At 41.2% G+C, this 26,919-nt stretch overlaps 1 protein-coding gene across 1 annotated transcript in view; it reads left to right on the top strand.

The window, feature by feature from the left end:
* The window catches only part of LOC127058150 (nodal modulator 1), a 33,824-nt gene extending 7,953 nt beyond the window's left edge, over positions 1-25,871 (top strand). The window contains exons 9-31 of the mRNA XM_050967688.1: positions 3,034-3,123; positions 3,816-3,921; positions 4,395-4,545; positions 5,000-5,177; positions 6,546-6,687; positions 7,765-7,896; positions 8,723-8,859; positions 9,760-9,847; positions 10,773-10,836; positions 11,793-11,888; positions 13,892-14,101; positions 14,397-14,479; positions 15,548-15,707; positions 15,862-15,988; positions 16,375-16,488; positions 17,252-17,379; positions 17,865-18,006; positions 19,050-19,133; positions 21,397-21,507; positions 23,156-23,257; positions 23,492-23,611; positions 24,650-24,742; positions 25,372-25,871. Coding sequence (XP_050823645.1) covers positions 3,034-3,123; positions 3,816-3,921; positions 4,395-4,545; positions 5,000-5,177; positions 6,546-6,687; positions 7,765-7,896; positions 8,723-8,859; positions 9,760-9,847; positions 10,773-10,836; positions 11,793-11,888; positions 13,892-14,101; positions 14,397-14,479; positions 15,548-15,707; positions 15,862-15,988; positions 16,375-16,488; positions 17,252-17,379; positions 17,865-18,006; positions 19,050-19,133; positions 21,397-21,507; positions 23,156-23,257; positions 23,492-23,611; positions 24,650-24,742; positions 25,372-25,503 — 2,790 coding nt within the window. The 3' untranslated portion in view covers positions 25,504-25,871. The remainder of the gene's footprint in view (positions 1-3,033; positions 3,124-3,815; positions 3,922-4,394; positions 4,546-4,999; positions 5,178-6,545; positions 6,688-7,764; positions 7,897-8,722; positions 8,860-9,759; positions 9,848-10,772; positions 10,837-11,792; positions 11,889-13,891; positions 14,102-14,396; positions 14,480-15,547; positions 15,708-15,861; positions 15,989-16,374; positions 16,489-17,251; positions 17,380-17,864; positions 18,007-19,049; positions 19,134-21,396; positions 21,508-23,155; positions 23,258-23,491; positions 23,612-24,649; positions 24,743-25,371) is intronic.
* Positions 25,872-26,919: the final 1,048 nt, after the last annotated feature.

Below are 26,919 nucleotides of genomic sequence, written 5' to 3'. Positions count from 1 at the left end.
CAAGGGAGGAAAAGACCTTGTAAGTCTTCTAATTAGGTCTCATGCGAGGGCCTGGTATAGAGCATTTTGGCATTGCAACCTGTAGAATGGTTGGAATGCACCATGCATCCATTCCCTTGGCTTTATCTAGTGACGTAGAGGCACCCGCAGCTATGATTGCACTAACATTGTACCTTCCTGTCAGTACATATAAGTGAGGCAGCTGCATCAGTGCATTTGATCCTCCCATTGAAATCCCAAAGCTGCCCACTGATCAGAGATTGTTCTGACCAGCATCTGTCATCTGGCAACGCTCTCCCCCTCGGCATAGATGGGTGAACTAAGCCCTGGTCTACACTATGAGTTTGGGTCAAATTTAGCAGTGTTAGATCGATTTAACTCTGCACGTATCCACACGATGAAGCCATTTTTGTCAACTTAAAGGGCTCTTAAAATCGATTTCTGTACTCCTCCCCGATGAGGGGATTAGCGCTGATATCAACGTCACTGGGTCGAATTTGGGGTAGTGTGGATGCAATTCGACAATATTGGCCTCCAGGAGCTATCTCAGCGTGCTCCATTGTGACCGCTCTGGACAGCACTTTGAACTCAGATGCACTAGGCAAGTACATAGGAAAAGCGGGAACTTTTGAATTTCATTTCCTGTTTGGCCAGCGTGGCAAATGCAGCAGCACTCAGCAGCACAGGTGACCATGCAGTCCCCCTAGAATGTGTGTACGCTCCCCCTATCATCTCCATCCCTGAGGTTATTGCAGATTAGGAGGTGAAAAAATGCACTTGCTATGACATGTTTTCCGAGCTCATGCAGTCCTCCTGCACTGCTAGGGCACAGCATAATGCATGGAGGCATTCAGCGGCAGAGGCCAGGAAAGCATTGCTGTGTTTACTTAACGGCGAAAGTACCATGCCTTGCTAGTGATCCTGCTTGAGGCAGGTCGCTGTCTCACATGCACTCCACACTGTGTCAGCCTTGGATGGGGCCATGACCGCTTTGTGAGCAGGAAGGCCTTAGATATAGACATTGCATTAGGTAGCTTCTGTAGCTAGAGAAAACATTCCTGTGCATTCGGCAAAGTCTGTGGCAAAAAAAGGGAAGCCCGTAGTGTAGTGGTTACCACGTTCAGCTAACACATCAAAGCCCCGTAGTGTAGTGGTGATCACGTTCACCTAACACACAAAACGTCCCCGGTTCAAAACCGTGCGGAAACAGGTCCCTGTTCCTTTTTCTGACTCCCCTCCTGAATTTTTAGTCTTAGAACAGACCGTGCTGTGAAATTTTACTTTGAATTATATCAATTATGTGTTAAATAATATGGAAGCTCTCTCTCAGTTTTAGTCCTGGGTTCCTTACCCTTTCATCTGCTCTGATAAATTAACATTTTTGTTAGGGGTGGGGGAAAATTTCATGCAGCCTTTTCTAGGGACTAAATGCTATCTAGGCCTCTGAAATAATCTTAATGTGACCCATAGCATGCAATCCTTCGTTCTGGATTTGTCATTCCACAAGTCAAACTGCTCCTTGCTACTGTCCAGGCTTCATGAGCCATGGGAGCAAGGGGCAGGCTAGGGTAGGTGCGACTGCGCGGTGCTGATGGCTGGGAGAGCAGCCTGAGGCAGAAGCCTCCAGCTCGCATGATATTCCAGGCAGATGAAACTTAAAGAAGAGAACGACCTGGAGTCTCTGGCTCCCATTCGGTGCTCTAAGAGGAGGATAGCCACGTCTGTCCAGGCACCCTTGATCGACCTCGCCGAGGTCTGCCAGCTGAGTGGGACCTCGGCTGGCAGGAGCTGGAGGATGGAGCCCTCTGCCAGGCTTGGGCTCTGTCCGCCGGCCCGCTCAGCCTACTGCCTGCCTGGGGTTCCATCATCCAGGCAGGCAGTGGACTGAGCAAGTGTGATGGACGGAACCCCGGAAAAAAGGCATGAAATGGTTGTCTGCCGTTGCTTTCATGGAAAGGGGCGGGGGGGCTGACGACATATACTCAGAACCAAAGTTTTTGCCCCATCAGGCATTAGGAGGTTAACCCAGTATTCCAATGGGCAGCAGAGACTGTGGGAACTGTGGGATAGCTACCCATAGTGCACCGCTCTGTAAGTCAATGCTAGCCGCGGTCGCGAGGACGCACTCCACCAACTTAATTAGCTTGGTGTGGACATACGCAATAGACTGTATAAAATCAAATTCTAAAAAATCGACTTCTATAAAATCAACTTAATTTCATAGTGTAGACATACCCTAAGACATGAGCAGTCAAGTGACTTGGGTGAGGTATACAGGGAGTCAGTGACAGAGTTGAAAAATAGGATGCAGAAGTCCTGGCTGTTTTCCTCCTTTCACCACTAGAAATTGTGTAAATCCATTCTTTGTATAAAACCTGGGAAATCTTCAGTGCGTGTTTCATTGTTATTCACCAGATAACATCTTGAAAATATGTAGGGCTGAGTACTAGGGTAAGACCCATCTTAACTTGAGGGTAAACAGTGAGGAAATGTATTTCCTCTTTACAGTGGCTGCTTGCTTTGTAGCTGGGTGTGTTAGCAGGAAACTGCAAGCAGTTGCAATGAGGCAATCTTCTCAGTGTGTGCTATAAATCCTCCTCTGCACTAGATGCCAGGACTGCTAGTGAAAATATTTTGGCTTGAATGCCAGCTTTTAAATGCCTAAAAAGAGAGTATAGCATTTATATAACCGTTTATATTTGCTGTTCTTGATTGTGTGGACAACACTTACTAATTCCCTGCTGTGTGTGTTTGCATGTGACTTACAATGGAGCTTGGGTTGCCTAATATAATTTCTCCTCTATTATGCTTAAATGTAAGTCTGCCAGGCCAGAACATTTCTGAAAGGTTAACTCGTTCCATTCCTCCATCCTTCTGAATTATTTTTCCAGCAAGTTTTCAACTCCATTTCAGTAAGGCAACCAAGGGGTGCCAGATTTGTGCAGCATCACTTTGTCTAATGTGCCACATAGGACACAATGCCTTGATTATACCACAGCTGCTTAGGACTCAAAGAAATGCATCTTCTTCCAGATACCATTCTACAGGGGAGAGAGAATTACCTTTGATGTTGCTCCATCTAGACTGGATTTCTTGGTAGAACATGACAGCTTGAAAATCGAGGTAAGGGGTTAAATGCAGATATTTACAGAGAAAAACTTCCCTGTAAATTTATACCTGTAACAACTGCATTTGTTTTAGTAGGAAACAGATTTGTTCCAACAGAGTTTTCTTCCTAATGATCAGTGTTAAGCAAATTCCTAATCCATGTTTGGGTATGAAGCAAGCTGTAGAGCATGTAAGCTGATAAGAGGGGAAGATCTGAACGCTGTGACATGGTGCTTTGACACTTGAGCCTGGTTTTAAAGCAAAATTAGGAAAATAGTCCTCCAGATCAGTGAACTTGTTCTCTCCTTGTTGCAAATGCATAGTAACCTTTTAAATTGGTTATGTGAGCTCCTTTGATGGTAAATTCTTTGGGCGGGGACTGTCATTTTGTTTAGTATTTGTACAGAGCCTAGCACAGTGGGTCCTGCTCATGATTTAGAGGCAATACAGTAATACAAAGAATGAGCTGAAAGCTATTCTGCTTCTGCAGCTGTTGATATAAGCTGCCTTTGATTTTGATCTTGATCTGAATTTATGTAGCAAACACATCAGAGAGATTTAGTCCTGAAAGTGAAAAGAAATTGTTTTTAAACACAGGAAATTTATAAAGAAAAATCTGTTCTATGTGCCCTAACTGCAAGTGTACAGCCAAACACTGTTTAACATTTGTATCCAACATATAACAATTTTTTTTTCCTCCCCAACAGCCTGTTTTCCATGTAATGGGCTTCTCGGTCACAGGCAGGGTGTTGAATGGCCCTGAAGGAGAAGGTGTTGCTGATGCTACTGTGACACTGAATGACCAAATTAAAGGTGCACAGTAATCTTGACCTATGGTGCTAAGGGAAAGTCTAAAGTAAGACTGAACTAGGGGAATAGGGCCTGAGATTGAACTAAAGACTAGAGGGCAATAAGACACTTTCATTGTGGTTTATTTGGCAAGTTTAAGGGATTTTCAGTCACTGGATTAATTTTCCATTTTCAGTCTGTTGTTATGAGAACAATAGTGCTGTAATCGTATTGTTTTACTTTTCTAAAGCTTTGTCACAATTTCTCTTTCTAAAACTTGCCAAATCAAGGACAGAGCTGTAAGAAACAGAAACAAAAGCTGTGTTAGTAAAAAAAAACAAAAAAAAACAAAAAAACCCTTTAACTATATCTTGCCACACAATGCTCGCTAAAAGTAACCTGGAGCTTTGAAGGCCATCTGAGAATTTTTTTCTTAACTCTGACAAGAAAATGCACTTTACACACCTTTTCCTCACTGTCCTGTCTTTTTGTTATAGTAAAGACAAAAGCTGATGGCTCTTTCCGCCTTGAAAACATAACAACAGGCACGTACACCATTCATGCACAGAAAGAGCACCTCTTCTTTGATACCATTACAGTGAAAATTGCACCGAACACACCTCAGCTGCCTGACATCATAGCAACAGGGTGAGTACGATGTTAAGGATAGAAATGTGAATTGATTAAAAAACCAACCTTCAATAGACAGGTTTAGATTTTCAAAGTTTTGAGTGCATGATCTGTAGTACCAGAGGCATAGATACTACTTAACATTGTGCTAACAATGAGCTGTTGTAGCTAAAGAGAAATGTGTTCAGTGTTTAGTTTTGGGAAACACTTAGCTTATTATGGGATGGTGTAGGTCAATTTAAAACATACATGTTGGGCAGTAACTGCATGATAACTCCATTAATCAACTTTATTCTTATACATTAACTTGCATAAATTCTACTGGATTCTCTTGTGGTAACTAAGAGGCATGCACTGCGCTGAATATCTCTCTCTCCAACTTAGTAATATTTCTTTTTAAATGGTGCTTGAATGCACATACTTTACATGGGATCTGTGTATTCTGGCTAATGGATGGCAATCTCATTTGTAGATTCAGTGTGTGTGGTCAGATCTCAGTAACTCGCTTCCCTGACACAGTCAAACAGTTCAATAAATACAAGGTTATCATGATGCCACAAGACAAGGACAAAGCATCTTTGGTTACAACAGAGACTGACCCTCATGGAATATTTTGTTTTAAGGCAAAATCGGGCACATACAACATCCAGGTAAGACCAAGCTTCAGTTTCTTCTTCTCCAGTGAAAAGCTGAGTAATTTTCTAGACACTCAAGAAAACTAATATTTTAATGTTTTACTTTGTGTTTAAGAATCTGAAAAGGTGTCTTCCCCAGTATTTTATCCCCTTTACACTGGGTAAAACAATGTTTGCTGTATTCTAATGGAGTTAAAGTTCCTATGCTCCTTTCTGCTTACAGCTGGCAAAAATAGGAGACCAGGCTACACAGGATGAATGTTAAGTATCAGAGGGGTAGCCGTGTTAGTCTGGATCTGTAAAAGCAACAAAGAATCCTGTGTCACCTTATAGACTAACTAACGTATGAAGGATGAGTGGTGTTTTTCATCTGTGTCTTTGGTTTGAAATCCTGTGTGCCGTTCCATCTTGTCCTATTATATTGCCGTGTGAGTAAGACGTGTTAGACAACTTGTTGCAGTCTGCCTGTTCCTGCTCTCTATGGGTTTGTCAGTGCTGGTGATGGTGTGCAGGGTATGTATAGCTACATGCAGCAGTGAAAGACTGGCAGCAGGGAGGCAGTGGGGAAAGGCTCCAGCAGCTCCCTGCTTTTACTTTGGCAGGGAAAGGCTTCAGCAGCGGGACGCTACACTGATAAAATAGCAGTATAGCTTTGAGAGGCACTGCTTGGGTGTGCAGAGAGCTGTGTAGGGTACATACCCTAAGGTTCTAACATGGCTTTATTTGCCTAAACAGTACCTCACTGTCTACACTGCTATTTATACCTGTACTGGGGGAGAGCAGTGTATATATACCACACACTAGCGTAAGTGTAGACATAGCCTAAGTGTCTGTTTGAGATACAAGGCGCGACTAAGGCTGACACACATGATGATCCCCTTCCAGCTGAGAGCTCGGGAACTTGCAGTTGTTTCCCACTGGAAAAGGATTAGGAAGCATGCTTTTAGGAGATGGTTGACGACTCGTAGATACAGGCTGCCCTGGCCCTCAGAGAGCTGACATTACCAAAGTGGTGGTTCCTATCAGTTGCCACTTGTGGGATTGGCAGGTCATCATGACTAAACTGTTGAGTGGCTTCCTGGTGCACAGGTTTCTCAGCAGCTTTTAGGAGGAAGCTAGACTGGATAGTGTAAGAAAGAGGAAGTTTACTTCCATCCATTTTTCCCAGGGTGTGGCCTCCCTCTCTCACACCTGTGTCTCTGTAGAACTATATTTTTGCAGTAGTGACCAGATAATCTTGAAAAGCAAATGCACCGAAGGGCAAGTTCTGTTTTCTCTAAGATATACAGTAAATTTCCAGCCACTAATCCCTGATAAATTGTGTGCAGTACAATTATTGTAGCATTTAAATAAAAGCTTCTGGTGATGTGGTGTACCCTACAGGTAATCGTTCCAGAGGCTGAAAGCAGAGCAGGACTTACTTTGAAACCAAAAACGTTCCCTGTTACTGTTGCAGACAGGCCAGTGATGGATGTGACCTTTTCTCAGTTTCTAGCATCAGTTTCGGGGAAAATCTCCTGTTTGGGTAAGACCTGCCTTGAAAGTAAAAGCGCGGGTGGTGACTTCTTAGTAGCGTACATGGTCAGTGTGATATCCCTGCGCCTATGCACAACGTGAGCACTGTTATGATCAGTACTAGTTACCAATCTGCAGGCAGGGCTAACCCAGGTAAATGCCAACTTCTTACTCTGTGGTGGCAGAGGGTGCTTTATGTTATGCAAAACGCCAACAGAGAGAACCTCTGCTCTGAAGACCTTACAGTCCAATAAGACTTCTCTTTGTCGGGGCCATTGGGGTGTCTTGCATTAGTAAAACTATGTATCTACTTAAGTGTGTGCAGGATCAGAGGCTCTTTGTGTGTCCTGTACTGCACTGAACACACTTCCAGCACACACTAACTACTTTATCTTTTACAACTGTAACCCACCAGCTGATAGATAATAGGTTTTGATTGCAAGTGTGTATCTTTCTGGTGCAGGGATAGTGTATTTAATGTAAAGGCTGCCACAAGAACAAACTTCACAAATAGTTACTTGTGCACATGAGTGTTTGTAGGCTCAAGGCCTAAACCACCAACAAGCATACTCACAGAGTACACTTGTTTGACTATGTCCCTGTTCCTCCCAGCGGGTTTCACAAGCTGCACATGGTGTCCTGAGGTTCCCCTTGCCCCCCACCCACCCTCACCCCCAACTGTCTGCCAACTCCAGCAGAAAGGACTGGGGTCAGAATTCTGTGGAATTAGTCATAGTTGCACCTAAATTGTTCCCCTTGCGCCTTCTCCAGGGACTGAGTATTCTCTCTCGGCAGTGTTTCCAGGCCCTGCAACTTGTGTGTAGAGGATTAACCCAGGAGTCTAATCTGGGCCTCTGGTTGTCAGCTCCCAGTAGATCACCAGCTGGTCCCCAAGAATATATTGTGGTTTAATGAACTAAAACTCGCTAAAAAAATACAGCAAAGCTCTGGTAAATGAGTGCCTAAGAAATAATCCCCTTAAAAGATTAATTTCCTGTAGTCATAGAGCTCAGGATGTGAAAAACGGGTTTGGTTTGCAAACTAGAAGTCGTTGTAATTCCTTTGTCTGTCTCGCTTGTTTTTACAGACTCCTGTGGTGATCTGATGGTGGCTCTGCAGTCTGTGAGCCGCCAGGGAGAGAAGCGCAACCTCCAGCTTTCAGCAAAGATGGACTCTGTGGCTTTCACATTTGAGAATGTGCTACCTGGCAAATATAAAAGTAGGGATTAGAGAGAATTTCTCAATATGCTAGTTCAGTAACTAAATTTGTAACTGTAATCTGCTTCCTTTCCTTAAACTGGCTGTAGTCCTGCTGTACTCCAGTACTTGCCTCACAAGTTGGATACACGATGTTTGAGAGTAGTTGGAAAATATTACAAATGAATATCCTCAACTTTTCTTGCCCTTTGTATCCAGCCCTGAAATCAATCTACAATCAAAGACCCATAGGCTCTGGGAATTGTACATGCAGGCCTGGATCTTTAGCTGGTGTAAATCAAAGGGCCATTTACGTAAAAGTAGTTATGCCAAAACTGATAGCATTGATCAGGCTCTAATTCTTCCACCTGTCATTCTCCCAACTCCTATAGTAATTGAGTGACTACCATTAACAGTGTTTTAGAAACCCTTACCAGGCCACTGTAAAGTGTTCGGTCCCTGAGATTTCCCTCTTAAACCTGGCAGCAAAACATAGTCTTATAAGGAGAGATTTTCAAAGGATCGCAACTCCTCTAGGCACCTTTCACAGTGTCACACCCACAATGAGATCAGGAAATGGGAACAGCTTGAAGGTTTTGCTGTTCAGCTTTTCAGTTGCAAAATGCGCTTGGATTAGCAGTGATGCTGCATGGCTACGTGATGCTGGTTAGGCCTCCCCAAACCTGTTGCCACATCTGTATTCAATGGGTTTTAAATTGTTGAGAGCTGGGATGGGCAAATGTTTGTTGGGGAGCAATCAGAGTCATATGAGACATCCATGCAACAAGGACAACTTTTGTTCCCACCATTATAAATCACAGCGTTTCTCTGTCCTGCATGTTTTCTAGTAAGCATTGTACATGAAGACTGGTGCTGGAAGAATAAGTCTTTGGAGCTGGAAGTTCTGGAGGAAGATGTGTCTGGTATAGAATTCAGGCAGACTGGGTATATGCTGAGGTGTTCTCTTTCCCATGCAATTACACTGGTATGTACGTGACATGTTCTCATGTTTTCTTACAAGCACAGTTTAACACAGTCCGACGTGTACACAGTTTGGAATCTCTGCAGTTATGCTCCTGGTTGAAAGCTCTGCCCAACACATTTCAGAGGTGATAAGAGTATTACATAGACTTGTGTGAGGGTCACTGTGGAAAATGGAAGCTCCTTGCTCTTTGCAAATGCAGCAGCTCAGGTCTGCATGAACCCATTCTCTTTTGATCACCCATCTGCAAGCACACTATTAGAGAGCCTGGGTTTGCAATGGAGAGTGAACTGATCAAGGCTTTTGCAAAGTGAGTGGTAAAGTTTTCCCAAAGTACACCATGGTCCTATGGCTAGAGCAGCCACATTTCGGGGAGTGCTAGGAACTCTGGGATATGGTTACTTTGACTCGGGTCTGTGCACTTGAGTGGATGCCAGATCCCTAGGTTTGAGCATGAGTTAGAAAAGGCTTAACGTAGGGTTAAAATACAAAGTAGGCGATGCTCAAATCCAGGGTTCCCTAACCATGGGTCCCCTGACTTGAGTCCCACTAACCTTGGGTTTACTTTGTAGTGTAGACATACCCATAGTTGCAGCATGGGAATGGGAGTCAGGAGATCTGAGTTCTGTTCCCAGCTGTACTACTGATGTCATATGTGACAATTACAAACGATCTCTCTGCCTGCCACTGCCCCTCTCCCCTGGATTGTAAAATAAGGACAGTATTTAATTCACAAGAGTATTTAGGCTTAGAGCTCTTTGAGATTTGCCTCACAACATTTGTAAAGGGCTTAGAGATCTTTGGTTGGAAACTGCTATAGAAGTGCTGTAATTAGTGTTTGCCATGTAAATACTGTTTGTTGGTACCTGCTGATAATCTTTTGTATTGGGGTCCCTCATTCAGGAATTTTACCAAGATGGAAATGGACCAGAGAATGTTGGTGTTTATAACCTGTCCAAAGGAGTTAACCGATTCTGTCTTTCAAAGCCAGGTAGCTTCTTTATAATGTTGATTTAAAACATTGCTGGAAGTTTAATATTTTTTAAAGTAACTGATCTTCTGGGGTCCCTTAAATCTCTGAATGGTGTATACTATAGTCCTGTTCATATAGAAATACCTTGTAAGGCTTATGCAGTCTCCCATAGTATTTAGTTCTTCTGTTAGAGGTAATGTATTCCTCACAAACTAATTGAGGTAAGAAACTTTCATTGAATTGGATCAAAGGCACTGATCTTTGACCATTTAAATTTAGCAGGCTAAAGGTTCATATATTTTGTTCATAACTGGGCTTTCCCTTTCTAGATGTGACATCACAAATCCCATAGGTCTGATTGCAGTCCAGGGTTCCTTCTGGAATAGGTTTGAAATAGAAGATAACAAAGATTTTTCAAAGCAGAAGAAGGAACTTCAGAAAGTTTGGTTTAAAACTTTTCTGTGCTGAATGCCTCTGATAGCCTGCTTAGTAGGAAAATCAACACACAACTCTGGGTTTAACTTAGTGTTAGGCCTTGATCTTCAGTTGATTGTTAAAGTCAATTGTCTTATTGATACTGCAGTGGTTAGTAACCAGTTGGAGACTGGTCACCTTAATGGGTTACAAGTAACCCTGTTCAGTTTGTGTCCACACAAGTATCACAACAGACTATGCATGTCCCCACCTGCCCTGCTGCCTAATTTTGTTTGTATCAGTGTGGTTTGGGAAAATCTGGGGACTAGCCCATAGTGCCTCTCTAGTATTCTCTCTGGTATTCAAGTGAGGTAAAACAACTTGTTAGTGCCCACAGAAGGGGTTGCACTGATTTAATTAAACTGCTTTAAATGGCGCAAATTTTGGCCATATTCTGTCGTTAGAATTCTGCTGAATGTTAACACAGAAAACTTCAATCTTTTCAGTGCTTCTGTCTTTGACTCTTCAGGTGTGTATGAAGTGACCCCACGTTCCTGTCACCAGTTTGAGCATAAGTACTACATTTATGACACGTAAGAACAAATGTTACCCAATGTATTTGACATGTATCTTCCGTAATACCCTTTCAAGATGCTTTCCTCACCTGAGACTTTCATCAAATCAAGCTTAAAATATTGACAGTGAGCCATTTTAACCAGTAGAGGGAATCCTTATCACAACAATGTTAGAAAGAGGAGAGAGACTTTCATGTTCATTAGATATGGCCAAAAACTTGTCTCATCCATATTTTAAAACTAGTAAGCTTTCAAAATGCGTTTGTTATTTTAAATTGATATTTTTGACAGCTTTGTTTCTCTGAATAATGATTTTCTTTCTTTGTAGAAAACATCAAAATGGCTTTTTACATAGACCATCGATCACTTGTCAGGATTGGCATGCAAAAGACTTGTAACAAAGTGCACAAAGATGAATTGCACTGTGTAACTACCCATAGTGTTGTGTCTAAATTCCAGCCCTGGTAGTTACATTCTACCTGCCTTGCTTTTGCCTGCTGTCTTTATTGAATAAAGTATTCCCCTTAAACTGCTGTTGTGCAGTGGTGAGCTACCTGAGCTGGTTGTGCCTGGCTTGGTGGGTGGAGTAGTCTCACTCTTGTATGCCACTCGCACCCAGAGATACTAACCAAGAGTAACACTCCATTGTGCGAATGCATAGCGGGAGACCTTGGGCCCAAGAGCATACAGTTGAAATAGACAAGACGGGCAAAGATTGGGAGGAGGAGCAGAGGCCCAGAGTAAGGCAGTGACTTGCCCAAGGGTATAGAACAGGTCAGTGACAGCCCTATGAATAGACTTCCAGTGCAGTGTCCTATTAGCTAGCCCACACTGCCTTCCCCATATAACGTGTATTTCCAAGTTTGTAAAGTGCATGGGACTCTTGGGGGCAAATTCAGCTAAATGAGATGCTTTTGTTTCAATTTTTTTAAAAGGAGATACTTAGTTCACCTCTTTGCTGCTCTGATTTTCAGATCTTCTCCCAGTATCCTGACACTCACTGCAGTTCGACACCATGTCCTGGGAACAATAACAACAGATAAACTGATGGAGGTGACTGTTACGATTAAGTAAGAACAAAGAAATCTTGTGGTTAAAAAAAAAGAAAAGGACATTATTGCATAAAGCTTTATTCAGTTTTTTAATACTGCAGTCTGTAGCACAGCTGTATGACTGCTTCTTGAGTGATCCCACTTTTAGCCACAGCATTCTTTGAGTGGCAGGTCATGCTGTGTGCTTGGGACTCTCTATGGATGTTTAAGGGTTTCTTGATGATTGTTTTGAACGTTGTCTCCTGATTCCCATTTAGCCCTTTTATATTTTATTTGTACCAGGGTTAAAAAAACAAACAACCCCGGATTATGGTTTTCCAAGAATTCATATTTTTTTAGTGACTTGCCCCTTAGCTGGAATCTAAAGGGGGAATCGACATATTAGCCTGTTCTGAATTCTCTAATCCTGGGATCTGTTTTTTCTTTTAGTACTTCAAAGAGAGAGTCTTCTGTTTTAGAGGCCTGTTACTGATGTAAAGAAGCTATAAAAAGAGAACCATGCAGAGTGATTACACACTAATGTGCCCGTTTATGTTCAGCTAAACACACAGCGCACAAGGGAGCACTGATTTGTGAGCACTGTAGTTGTTGGAGGTGCCGTATCTGTCTGGATGAGGCTGATGATGATTAGAGCTTTACTAGAGCTTTGCTCATATTCACATTTTCTAGTCTGGGCTTTCTTACGGTATGGAAATCATCTTAAAAGAGAGTGCTTTTCCCTGCAGGGCCCCACCTCTCTTAGCATAACAAACCTGTGGCAGCTACAGCAACTACTAACTTGGAAAAGTAACAGCAATGAATTGTTAGCTTTATTAAATACAGTTCTTAGCAGCCACAAACAAGGAGATACAATACCATGCAACCAACCAGCTCTCCACAGACCACCAGCAAGTGCTCTGCAGACTACTGCTGGTCCACAGAACACATCTGCTCTAGTCTGTTTCAAGCTTTTTAGAGAAAGTGCCTTTTATGAAACGAAGGAAAACATGTCCCAGATCTTAAGGGACAGTTCTTATGTTAAAAACTATCTATTTGTTTTTAAAATTCCTACTTCCAAGGATCTGAAGCATGAGCAAGACTATTATAATGGAACTAAATGTAAAAGAAGGAATTGACTTTTCACAGTTATGGTTTGCTTTTTCCTATGTACATTTTCTTCATCTTGGAAAATAAAAGTAGACTCGCCAAGTCAGCTTTCAGTTCTAGCTCATTTTCCCCAAGAGAATGATCATATGTATGTGTATAGTCCTAATGCACCACCATATGCACCTAGAATGCTGTATAAATGTTAATGCTACAGTATTTGGGATTCAGGTGCTGCAGGGAAATGTTTTGTTATTTCAATATATAGTGCACGAATATATTGTCTAAATTGAAATGTTTCTATTGATCTTAATTTCTGTCAAGTTTGTTTTCACAACTTGAACTGGGGTCCAAACCTGACTTGAGACATTTTGTTTGTTTATGAAGACTGGTGACTTGAAGTTATTGTCCTTCAGCGTCAGCACTTGGTCCCCTTGATTTTATTTTTTATAGCTGTTTTGGCCATGCACACTTTGCACCTCTAAGCAGGGATCTCGCTGAGGTCTTTAAAGTTTCAGACCACTGGCAAATGAAATATGAGCTCTCACGGGCTTGCATTTGTTTTGTGTAACTGAGCTGCTGTGGTCAAGTAGCTTCAAAATGTGAAGCTTTAATCTTTCCCCATTCTAGAGTAAACCAGGCAATTTTCCTCTAGGCTAAGTTGATGGTAGGCTTTCTGTGTCTTCTGTGAACATGCGTTTCTGGGACTAGATGGCTGGTATGCAGGAGGGAAGTTGGTTCTGCTTTTGAAGTTGCTTTAGTTTTGTTTGCACTTGGAATAGGTAGTGGCATGAGAGGAGGATGGATAAAGAAAATGAGGAAACCAGAGAGATTTGAGCAATGTGGAACAAAGAGAGAGGCTTGTGTCATTGCAGACGTAATGAGCACGTAGCCTCAATTCCAAAGAGACTGTTTCGTTTTCTCATTTCCACTTTCAGGTCTTCAATTGACAGTGAACCTGCCTTAGTTCTAGGACCCCTGAAGTCACTGCAAGAGTTGCGCAGAGAGCAACAGCTGGCAGAAATTGAGGCTCGCAGACAGGAGAGGGAAAAGAAGAGTCAGGAAGAGGAAGGAACAAAGCCACCAGTACAAGAAATGGTGGAAGAACTTCAAGGGCCATTCTCATATGAATTTTCATATTGGGCAAGGTACTATGGCACAGAGATACGCAGCACCATTTTCTTGGTGCTGTTGTCTAATGTTATCCAACTTGCATCCTCCCACACTGTGTGGCACCACTGTCATCTGGGTGGAATGTGTCCAAGCTACTTTAGTGCCTGTGGTAATGTTCTGTAGCTGCAGCCTAAAAAGAAAATTGTACTACATAGTGTCAGTGTTTAATAGCTTACTGTTAGTTGATTTTTTAAAGTCTTTTTATGGGCATTATAATCACTAGGCAGTGTTATGAGAGCTGCTAATCTTGGTCTTGTTTGAGTTATCTAGGTCTGGAGAGAAAATCACTGTGACACCTTCATCAAAAGAGCTGCTTTTCTACCCACCCTCTGTGGAAACAATTGTCAGTGGAGGTAAATATGTGTAAGATAGTAAACGTACAGTGTAAAGCCAAGTCACATTCCCACAGATCAATTCATAAAGTGGTGTTCTAGGGTTGTTCTGGCATTATGTAGACCCTTTCAATTGCAGCACAGTTTCTGTGTGGCCTAATTTCACTTATTAAACATTGAAAATGTAGTGTTTGAGCTGCAGGATAATAAAGAGAGATGTTTCCCTCAGAAGTCCTTGTTCATACCCAGTAGGCACTATAACAATATCAATAACGATAAATTGAAATTTTTTTGTGCAAGACGTGTTGTAAGGTAGGGTTACTAAAGCTATAGCTGAATGGTCAAGTCTTTTCTTTCATTATACAGGTGAAGAGAGTACATCTATAGTGGAACAGACTTGAGCTTTTGATTGTGATTAGCTCTATCAATTAGCTATTGGGATAGATTTCTATTTTTGTATTTTTTTGTTCATCTTACAGTTCATCTGGCAAATCTAGGTTTCTGTTTCCAGAGATTTTTTTGTAACGAAGTAATAAAAAATAGTCCGCATGAAACAAATTAGTTTATAATATCTTTGCCATCTACGGATAGTTTGCAGTACAGTTACAAATTCTTTGCCTATGCCCAATATGCCATTGGTTCTTAGGTGAATGCCTTCTGATATTTGATACCTCCAAGAAAGTGTTGGACTGCTTGTGTGTCTCATACACATTTGAATACTGTCCCAGGCTGTATTGTTTTTGATTCTTGCACACAAATGGTTTTATGCTTTTTTTTTTCCCTCTCGGGTAATGTCATTAATGTGGCACAAGGTGTCTCCCTCCCTCACGCTGCCTCCTCCCTCGTCCCCCTCCCCCCCCAGCTTTGAAATACTAAAGTCAGTTGTGGGTATATTATGGCCTTTTGATTCCTCTCCAAGCATGTATAATACACAGTGCTTTATCTGAGAGTTAATCTAGTAAATCTAGTTTGACCTCCTGCATAACTCAGGCCAAAGAACCTCAGTCAGTGACTTCTGATGATGCTGAGATGTTGCTGTAGAGCACAGGGTGAGTGTATTGTTACTGTCTGTTTTCTTTCCTTTCCAAGAAAGCTGCCCTGGGAAGCTGATAGAGATTCTTGGAAAGGCAGGCTTATTTCTGGAAGGGCAGATTCATCCTGAGTTGGAGGGCGTTGAGATTATCATTGGCGAAAAGGGAGTGACTTCACCACTCATCACAGTTTTCACTGATGACAAAGGTGCCTATAGGTAAATTGCACAATTGTCCATCTTTTTGGTTGCCCTAGTTTGAATGCTGTGAGGACTATAAACTTGAAACTGTGTGTGTGTACTGTCTGAATGCTTCTTGGTAGATTTTTTTTTTCTTTCTTTTTAACTGATTCTTGTTTCCTTTTATTTGCAGCGTTGGCCCTCTCCACAGTGATTTGGAATATACTGTTACTGCACAGAAAGAAGGGTTTGTTTTAACTGAAGTAGAGGGAACAGTTGGGGACTTCAAAGCTTTTGCTCTTGCTGGAGTGACTTTTGAGGTAATGTTCTTCACACTTCAAGTTCCTCACAAGAGAGTATGCAGTCAAAGCCTCAAGAGCAAAAAACCCAAATGCAGAGAAATAATTGTGGGATATGGGGAGATTTTGCCCTGGAATGATTTTGGTGTCACTAATTAGTGGAACAAATCTCCCTGGTGGACCGTGACTTGCTATGCAGAAATTATCTTGCATGTATTACAGTGAAGGTGTTAGAATCGCTTACAAAATACTGGTTTTGTGTGTGTGTTCCTAATTTAGACCATTGTTTTCATAACTACTTTGAGACTGTCAGTAATTTTCCGAGGATGTTAATGCCTTATAAAGTAAATTGCAGAGTTCAGTAGCATTGCTAGTGTTCATTGATCATTGCTCCTTTTTAAAAACAGATTAAAGCTGAAGATGACCAGCCTCTTGCTGGAGTTCTCTTATCCCTTAGTGGAGGGATGTTCCGGTCTAACCTCCTTACCCAGGACAATGGCATGCTGACCTTTTCCAACCTGGTAATGTTCACGCAGTTACGATTTTCTCTGTTCTGGAAGTGTATACGTATATCTATGTTCAATCACACCTTGCCCTCCAAAATGGAGATGTTAGCAATACTCCTCAGTACTGGGAGCCCATATTCTCTCCCCACTTATCTTACCCATTCCTGATAGACATGAGTCCCCCAGCAAGTGTTGTGTTAGTTTTATAAGCAGCAACCTAATTTTAATGAGTGGAAATGGGAGAAAACTAATCAGGAAAAACTGTGCTTCTTGACTCCTGCTCTGACCCTCCACACATAGCAGGCAGACTAGGCTGGCCTGCAGTTCTAGATGCAGCTTGTAAACACAAAGCAAACACATTAGTTTGTAATACTCTTGGATTCTTTGAGGATGGAATCCAGTTAGAGTATTGTTCACACCAGTATTTACACACATGAGCCATGTTTCCTCCCATGAATCTCTTGTTTCCTGATCACTCACCTGTTGTTGAGGTCTTGTAATAAAGGTAACACTGCAGTTCCCTTGCCCTTTGTATTTCACGCTCTTTCCCAGCAGAGCTGTGTTAGTTTATGGTCCCATATGTTCCCTGTTCTTCTCAAGTGCTTCTCGCATTTTTCTTTTTTTATTCTGAAAGACAGCATGGCATGTGGCTGTTGGGGGGAAACCTTAGCCCATATAGCATGGAACTCTTTAGGAAATGCAATTGGTAGGAGACAGGTGATTTATTATGCGTATATTGATGGCAATTTAACTGAAATTGCTTGATGCCTCTTTGCAGAGCCCAGGGCAGTATTACTTTAAACCCATGATGAAAGAGTTCCGCTTTGAACCATCATCTCAAATGATCGAAGTGCAGGAGGGACAGAATCTTAAAATCACAATAACCGGTCACAGAACAGCTTACAGGTGAGTAGAGCTGAGATACTTCACTGTCCTGCTTAGTTTATGTACCCAAAACTACCCCCTGGTCTGCATGGATGGGCATTAAGCCAAACTTTCACATTTTTTCCTGACATACCTCTATACCAGTTGTTTATGGCGGCTTTTCAGGGTAAAACTTAACTTCCTCACACTGTGCATCATAAAAGCAGTCTTCATTTAAAAATGCATACTCCGTGGACGTGGTTTTATGATTGAATGAGCATTGATTGAAGAGCTTTGGCAACTACAATGAGTTGGGTTTGCACCACAGCCAGTGGGAGACAGAGATTTGTCTGTTAAACCATTTCCTTTAAGGTGTGATTCCCATCAAGAAGTTTGGGACCAGCCAAAGTAAATGATACACTATTTCCTTTGGATCTTTGTATCTGTTGTAATAGTGGCGTGTCTTAATGTGTGTGTCAGCAGCAGCCACATAGATGTAGTAATGGATCCATCTTTTCCACCCCTAGCTGCTATGGTACAGTTTCTTCTTTAAATGGGGAACCTGAACAAGGAGTTTCAGTAGAAGCTGTGGGGCAGAAAGAGTGTAATATCTATGGAGAAGACACAGTAACAGACGAAGAGGGTAAATTCAGACTTCGTGGACTTCTGGTAAGGATTGTAATGCATCCAGCGTTGTTTGCTTTTATAGTGTTATGTGTGTTAACGGAACTATAAAATGCATTTTATAGTTAGTCACAGCTTAGTATTTTCTCATCACAGTTGCCTGATCAGACTCCCTTTGGTCTGGCTGTGGTGGGAGACATTGAGGAATAGTAATTGTTAACTCCAGTAAAAGAGAAACATTCATTAGTGTACATCCTACAGAACTTTCTGTCAGTATCCTGTGGAGGCCTTGGGAGAATCCTTTTGCACTTCACTTGTTCAGCTAGAATAACACACAGTAAGTGTGATATATCTAATGGGTATGAATATATACATGAATAGTACTAGTATCCTAGGCAAAGAGGACTTTGGACAGTGTTTACTGTCTTGTGTGAAATTATTACCACAGTAACATATCTGTCTTATCAGGCAGTTGTGCATGCATATTTTAGATACAGTAAACAGTTCTGGATGAAGACCTGAAGCAGAAGTTTTGGACTAGCATGTCTAGGATCAACTATAGAATACTGGATCGTAAACAGAGCCCTTGCTTTCTGCATTTTGTAATGCTTTGCACAGCTATGGTTTCCTGCCTCAAGATGTGCTGTCCTTACTTCATTGATGGCAGCATAAATTAACCTGACATAATTACGCTTTTCAAAAGTCCAAATTGCAGAGTGTTTATTGAATATAGAAGGGGACTATTTGATCTGTTTTTAAACCTTGTTTAATGCATTTTCTGTGTAAGTAAAACGTTGCATAGCAGACCGTTCCTTCTGATAAACCAATGGAAGTACAGTCCTGGCCCTTTAAAACTTCTCTTGTCTCTGCAGGAAGGGAGCCTCTCTTTTTAGATAGTGTTATTCAGTGACATTTTCGTTGCATGGCAAGAGAAACTTTCAGTGAATAGGGCTGCGTCCATTTATGGTGGTGAATTATGAACTGAATTGTGCTCAGCTTTTTAAAGCCTTTTGAGTATCTCGGTTCTGTTAATGATAAAGGTTCTAACATAACTGAACAATGGGATTTGTCTGAATTTTGTTTTTTAGCCTGGTTGTGTTTATCACATCCAGCTCAAAGCTGAAGGCAATGATCATATTGAAAGAGCCTTACCACAGCATCGTGCAGTTCAGGTAATTTCTTCTGGCATCTTTTTAAACCTGAACCTTATATTAAAAGGCATCAGAGTTGCTGGTTGTCTCTGCTAGGTTTCATTTAACGTTGGATATTTCAATGGGAGCTAGAGTTCAACCCTGCTTAGACGCATTTGAAAATACCAGTAGGACCTATCTACATCTTTAGACACCTCATTAACTTTAAAATTCTGGCCCTAGACCTAAATTTTAAGATGTCACATTGACTCAAACGGAGGCAGTCAGCAGGGGATTATATTCAAGGGAATATGGTTTATAACCAGAAAAAAAACAGGGTAACGTAAATACAAATAGTACCTGAAGACTCTTCCATCCCTGAAGTTAAATGCACCCCTATGACTTTGGATGTGGAGCCCAGCCTTCCCAAAGGACCCCTCTCCCCTCTGAATCCATTGTAACCAACTATAGTCCTTCCCTTCCCCTGAGCATCTGCATAAGAAAATAAACAAAAGGTTTATCTTGGCTCATTGAGGATGAGGTAGTCACTATGCTAGGTCATATCAGAATAACAGCAGTGCTGGGAGAATTGTTTGATAGCTCTGCACACTGATCTGGAATCCTGGGTCTGTCCTTGCTTTCACTTTAAGAAAGTTCAGATCTCTATATGAGTTGTACACATCTTGAGTCTGTTTTGGTATTTGGCATATCCTCCATCAGAGGAGTAGCTGACTGAATTCTGTTTTGAACCAGAAGGTTCAAACAAGGTACCTTCACAAAATCCATGTCTTCATGCTGGATATTAGCTTAAACTAAATGAAGCCCCAATAGGAACCAAGTTTGAAATAAGTGATTTTCAGTCACCAAGTATCTGAGTCTAGGGAATTAAGACAGGACACTGTTTCTGGATTTCCCTTAACACAGACAATGAAACATTAGCTAGCAACTCTGAAGGATTTTGTTTCTTAGCATGTGCAAGTCTTTCAATTATTTATAGTATACTTATATTTTACACTTAATTACACATGGTAGATATCTTTTCTGTTGTTTTTGTTTATATGGTCCTGATCATGAAGTCCTCCTGCAGGCAAAATTACTGGTTCAGCTCTGTTAGGGTGACCAGACAGCAAGTGTGAAAAATCGGGCCAGGGAGTGGGGGGTAATAGGAGCCTATACAAGAAAAAGAGCCCAAAATTGGGACTGTCCCTATAAAATCGAACACCTTGTCACCCTAAGCTCTGTAGATCTTCATAAAATTTAATAAAAAGCTCCTGAACTTAAAACTTATCAGATTTCATGAATATTCCTCAATCGTTAGAGATTCTGTTTAGTTGCCTCTCATTTATCTCTCGACATCCAGCAGAGGTTAATTAGCCTGCCATTAGTTGTTTAAAATCTTTCTGTGGAGATGGTCATTACTCAAGATAAAATGGATGCCTGACCAGACTTTCCTTCACTGCAGCAAAAGAAAGGAGCAGAATTTCTTCAAGCATTTGCACTCTTCATGCTAATTATTCCTGCTGCTTAGGTGGGAGGGAAGAGGCCACCCAAGTTACAGAAAACAAATCAGTGCCAGTGTGCTGTGAATGATAGCCTATGTACATCAATTTGTCCTACTCTCCTCTTAGCCAGCATGCTATTTCCTTCCAGCTGGAGAGAGGTTCTGGGTTCTTTGTCTTGCAAATGTATAAGACCCTCCAGATTCAGCCTACTCATGATATAGCTATTTTTGAGGTCTACCACTGCTTGACCAGTGTCCCTTTTTAATACAGAAAACCAAGAAGCACCCGTTTCAGCCACAACCACTTTTTTAATGAGGTTATTTAGAAAAATATTCTTGTCTGACATCAGTCAGAATCTGGTGTTTAAATACTATGTGCTTTTAATTTTAACTCTGCTGGAAAGGCCTGGTGGAGAGGTCATGTCAGGTCTTGCTTTGCTGCTCCTCTCCCCTCTTTCTCCCCACAAAGAGGTTAGACTGTTTCAAGGATGATGGTCTTACAATTTAGCCTACATGTTCTATACTTCTCAAATGTCTATGAAGGTCCTAGCCTAGTAAGACAGTGCTTGTCACCGTTGCACCAGGAAGCCTTATGCTGATACAGTATTTACAAATGAGCATGCTCATTATTTACAAATGAGCAAGCAATGGAGAAAAACCAATTGTGATTGGGAACAGATTTCAAGTTTTCATGGGACTATGATAGTAGGAAAACCAATGTTTGTTTAAAATTCTGAGCAGTATCTGTGTTCTGTTAATTTTCCCTCCTAGCAATGTAAATGTTCCTGTGCTTGAATATTGTAGGTTGGGAACAGTGACATCGATGATGTGAATATTATTGCATTCCGACAAATTAACCAATTTGATTTAAGTGGAAACGTGATCACATCTTCAGAGTATCTCTCTACGTTATGGGTAAGTGTAAAGCCAGCCCTTTAATCCTACTCCAGAGTATTTTCCTTCAACTCCAAGATACTATGTCTTAGGTTGCTGGCAGTTGATCAGTAGCCAGACTATAAATTATATTCAGATTAGTAGTGACTCTCTAACTACTTACTAAAGCTGAATTTGCATTCTAATTAGAGTTGAGATTTCAGTGAAAGTAAAGTGTTCTCAATGGAACGGTCCAGAGCTAAGAAGTAGTGATCTCTTTTGGACTGGCTCTCTCATCTAATGGTTTGCTCTCCCATTGGGAGAGCCTCTCTGGATCAGAGAACTGGATTTGAGCCTAAAACAGCTTTGCTGCTAGAAGTCTTGACACATGGTTTTATTAGGGAAAAGAGATCCCATGAATGAAAACTTATCATAAAAATATGCCCAGATAAGAATACCGTTGCTTATGGCAGTATAGGAAATGAGTAGCATGGCTGAAATTTTTAAACTCGAGTGCCTGAAGTTAGGAGTTAAAATAATTTGGTCTCATTTTTAGAGGAGGAGCTGAGCCACTCACATTCACATTGGCTTCAGTGGGTGATGGGAGTGCTGAAGGCATCTGAAAATCAGGCCAAATTGTTTCAGGACCTGAGTATAGGATTTAATGCTGTGTTCCCCAGCTTCAAACAGTTGCTTTATTTGGACTGTTAATGTGTTAATGGCAATAAGGAAAATATTAAAGTCAAGGTATAGGGTTACAAATAGATTGTCTCCTTCTCCCCTCAGTTACCAAGACCTTAGTTCCAGGTCGTTGGCTTTTACAGGAAACCTCAGAAGCACCAAATGCACAGAACAGGAGTAAAGGAAAAATGCCTTGCTCTAGGGCTGTGTGTGTGAATGATTCTCTGCTCTTTCAGGGGAATTCATAACCTACAAGTTAGCCTGGGTGACTAAAGCAGCTTATTCTAGAATGAAATATATTTTCAATTTTTTAAGCCTGCACATATGTTCTGTTATTAATTTTGATCTTACACACCCTTTGATTCTTGTATGCATCCTGCAGGTGTGGGTGAGCTCTTGTCTTTTAATGCGGAGAGAGATGCATTCAGGACTGGCATAAATATTTAGTGAGAGGTTTTGTTACCTCAGTTTAGCCTGTTGTGGATGCATAAGCTGACAGAACAGCTGGCAATCGCTGTTCTGGTTGGAGCCGAAATCTCAGAGATACAGGGCAGAACTGATGAGAATTAGCTGTCCTGCATCTGAAAGGACTGTATGTGGCCCTACCAACTGCCTGGTCAATGGAAAAGGAAGAGGTTATGTTTGAGCATGCAAAATTCATTAAATTGTAAGGGGAGATAGAGAAAACAAATTACTGTGAAGTTGCTGAAGTAGTTTTATAAAATATATAAAAATCCAAAGCCCTGGTAGGTACTTGGTAGCAGATGAGTTTTTACCAGCCCAGAGATCTCAGGTTACAAGATCCCAAGCCAGTCTGTGGGATTTTAAACGTCTGTAGTTTGACAGTGCCAGCTGTTCTAAATTGCCAGGTTGATTTCAGCATTTTCTTTTAACATTTGTGCACTGTACTTTGAAATGCTGTTCTCCCTTATATAGGCAACGTCTACAATATTTATTACAGTACATCCTCGTAACTGTCCTTCTCTTGTGCGTTTTCCCCCTCTCCCAGGTGAAGCTTTACAAAAGTGAAAATCTTGACAACCCAATTCAAACAGTCTCCTTAGGCCAGTCCCTATTTTTCCATTTCCCACCACTGCTCCGGGATGGAGAGGTAATATTAATGATTAATTATTGGTTTCATTCATTTCAATATTTTTTTTTAAAGATGTTAGCGTTATTTCCCGAGTGCTTGTGGCAGAAACGTGATCTGTATTTGTGCTGGAGCAACAGGTGTCTCGGAAAGCTTGGTGCTTGTTAAACTAACTATTACATTTGAATCTTTTCCTCTCTACGAACCTGATATTTTCTACTGGAGCTGGCAATTGATTTTATTTTTTACACCCAGAATTACGTGGTGCTCTTGGACTCCACACTGTCCAAATCCCAGTATGATTACACCGTACCGCAAGTTTCGTTCACTGCCACTGGATACCACAAACACATCACTTTGGTCTTCAGTCCCACTGTAAGTATCTAGTGTTCTAACTTGTTTATTTTCAAAGTTGAACTTGAGGTATTGTGCCTGGTATTGTCACATGTATGCTTCTCTAGACTTCCATTGAAGCCTATGGCAAGACTTCCATTAACTTCGTTGTCTCCCGTGGAAGTCTTGCCATTGATTTCAGTGCAAGTTGGATCTGGTGCACAGAGGAACATGCATACATATGAGGCCTCAAACAACAAATGACCTAATCCTTGTCATATAAGCTGCCATACCTAGCTCCTGTGGAGTAAGTGATGGCAGTGGCATGAAAGAGTTGCAGCCATGACACTGTAATTCAGATCTGCTAATGGCTAAAATGTGTTGGTTTAAAAGGGAAAGAGGTTGCCATAGTAATTCCACAATGACTCTCCTAGTCAGGTAAGGAGTGTCACTTAGGAGAGTCCTTAGTTACCACTGGTAAAGAATGAGACTTGGAACCAATACTGTCAGTTAAAGCAGGGGGATTCTCCAAACTAACATGGAGTAAAACTTCCACCTCTCCTGTGAGAGAGATCTTAAAATGTGTGATCATGCTCTGCCTCTGCCAGTGTAGCCATGTTTTTTGTGTGTGGCACTTAAATGGATGGTTTCTTTTCTGCTTCAGTGCACATCTAGACCCTAGTGGAATAGGAGGGAAACATGAAATGGCAGTTTTGGGTGAAGGATGCAGGTGTGCCTGTATGCTCCTCTAGTAGTCCATGCGACTAGCGATATTTAGGTATCATGTCAAGTGCATCACAATTACCTTGTTAAAAGCAGTGTAGTGACTTGTCTTAATGCATGAACTTTAAAAACAAACTCCCCAGCTAACAGATGAGCTGAGCTGAATGAAGATTGCTTCTACGATGGAGGACGTAGTCCTCCTACAATGTCACTTGAGCAGGAATTGGTCACATAGTAAGTGGTGAACATGCCACACAACTCTATTGTCAATCAGTTTTTAGTCATTTAAAGTTGAGAGATTTTAATAGGTAAAACAGCAGAAACGTTCTGAAAACCAATGGCCATTGTTGTTTGCAGAGAAAGTTGCCTGAACAAGATATTCCCCAAGGATCCTACATCGCATTGCCTCTGACACTGCTCCTGCTGTTAGCTGGTTACAATCATGATAAGGTAGTAGAAGTTCTATTTTACTATTCTAATACTCCCCATAACATTTTGTACTGTGTTGCATAAAATGAGGGTACTACCAATGTGGATGTCTAGATAGAAGTAAGAAAACAGGGTTAAATGTCAGTCAACAAAAGAAACAAAATGCTGTAGAGTTTCTTAAATACCTGCATATTTAATTTTAGTGTTAGTGTTTTAGTCCCTATGCTGCTTCTGTGTTTTGGTCAGCTGGTCTGATGATGGTCCTGGAAAGAACAATGCCAGATAACCAATCACAGCTGTCATTGATGTAAGTGTATTTAACTTCTTCCATAGTGACCCAAACCTCTCTTCTCTTTGGGATCATAACACCAATGCCATTACATGTTTTGCTTGCTGGAATTCAGAGTAGGCATTAATTATTTAATTTCAACCAGACAGAAACAATATTTGAGCATTTAAGATTTCCAGGAGGTTTGGATTAGACCATTTCCCATTTAGAATTTACCATGGTCCAGTCTTTGAACCTGTTGCACAAAGGGCATGTCTACGATCTGTTTTTAAAAATGCTTGGCTGAGAATTACTATAGAGTGTTATAATTCTAAATGCATATACCATCATAATAATATCCTGCTTCCCCTTTCTTTCCCAGCTTATTCCCTTGCTGTTACAGCTGACAAGTCGACTGCAAGGAGTGCGGGCGCTTGGACAGACAGGTTCAGATGTGGGTGGCCCAGAGGATGCAAAGAGACAAGCGAAAAAACAGAAAACAAGACGGACGTGAGATGAAAGGAAAGATTGCGTGAAGTGACACTTCTGTCAGGTTGGAGCCCAAGGAGTTTTAGAAGACAGGCCACTAAACCATATTTTTGATGAATCTGTGGACTTTATTGACTTGAAATTTTTATTATACTATGTGAGCCCTTTGTCAGAGTGACTACATATTGGTTGTAAATTTTCTATGACATCTACAGATTGTCTTGTTTTAAAATAGTGAATTGAATGGCTCTGTTGTCACTCTAAACAGCTCTTCCATGCCGAAGACAATATTTGTCTCATTATTGGAAGCCTCCTATTGGTCTAAAAATGTAACACGTTCATCTTCACAGATAACTTTGCAGGGACAGTTCTAATAAAAATGGTTTTGATTTACCTCTCAGCCTTTATTATTGGGGGAGGGGGAGGTGTCTGCTTCCTTATCTTTCCAACTATCCACTTAATTCTATTAGGTCAGCCATCAGGGAGTTCTGTTAAATCAATAGGTCCATGAAATATGAAGTTTATATGGATCTGTATGAACTGGAGAACTATATCTTGGATGTGTAAATAGTTCAAAAACTCAATTTTAGGTTAGCTGTTGTTTGCACAGCAATGTAATCAATGCTTGCCTAGTGAGTAAATTATCTTTAGTTAAATGTCAAATATTTGCCTGACAAAGATGAAGACCGTCCTTGGCTTGATGACTAGTGTTAATGTCTGATATATATGCCCATGTTCCCACTGCAAAAGTTGTGTAAATCTCAAGTTTATGTACATAATGTGAACTCTGTAGACCTCCAGTTTTCACAAAGTGGATGCAGCAAGTTATACCTTCCTTCCTGAAGTTAAAATGCATCATAACTGCAATATACATGGCCTATGGTCCTGCCTCTTCTGGAACTCTCATGCCACCTGTGACCATTTTGCCCTCTAGAGGGCTGCCTTTAAGTTGTTGTAATTTGTTTAATTTATTTCTTTGTTTTAATTAGCAGAAATTTGAACTGTTGGAATTCTCAGACAAATGCAGTCCTAGTAAAACAGAGCACAATAATTAACCCTACTCCTTGATGACTGTCTCTTCTGATTCTTGTTTGAGGTGGGCAGTTAGGCATATAGAGTTTAAATGTTGATGGGGCTTTTTATTGACAGGTACCATAAAGGTTTAGAGCTTTTGAAAGATGCACATAAACATTTCTGAATTGTGCACTGACACTGATGTTGCCAGTGAGTGGCAATGTTCCTCTTTACAAGATCTGAAAGAAAGTTAGGTTACATTAAACATTTAAACCCAAAAGACATTACCATTGTCAGAAGAAGAGATCTGGATGCTAAAGGTTTCATGATAGTTTTGTTAATACTTCTTACATTAGTGTGGGCCTAAATAATTAAAGTTCAGTACATTCAGTGAACATTTTCCGTCAGCAGCTGTCATTGCAGCACA

Source organism: Gopherus flavomarginatus, chromosome 9, assembly GCF_025201925.1.
Source record: "Gopherus flavomarginatus isolate rGopFla2 chromosome 9, rGopFla2.mat.asm, whole genome shotgun sequence".
NCBI classification, from domain to species: domain Eukaryota; kingdom Metazoa; phylum Chordata; order Testudines; family Testudinidae; genus Gopherus; species Gopherus flavomarginatus.
This window is presented reverse-complemented; position numbering and strand designations above follow the sequence as displayed.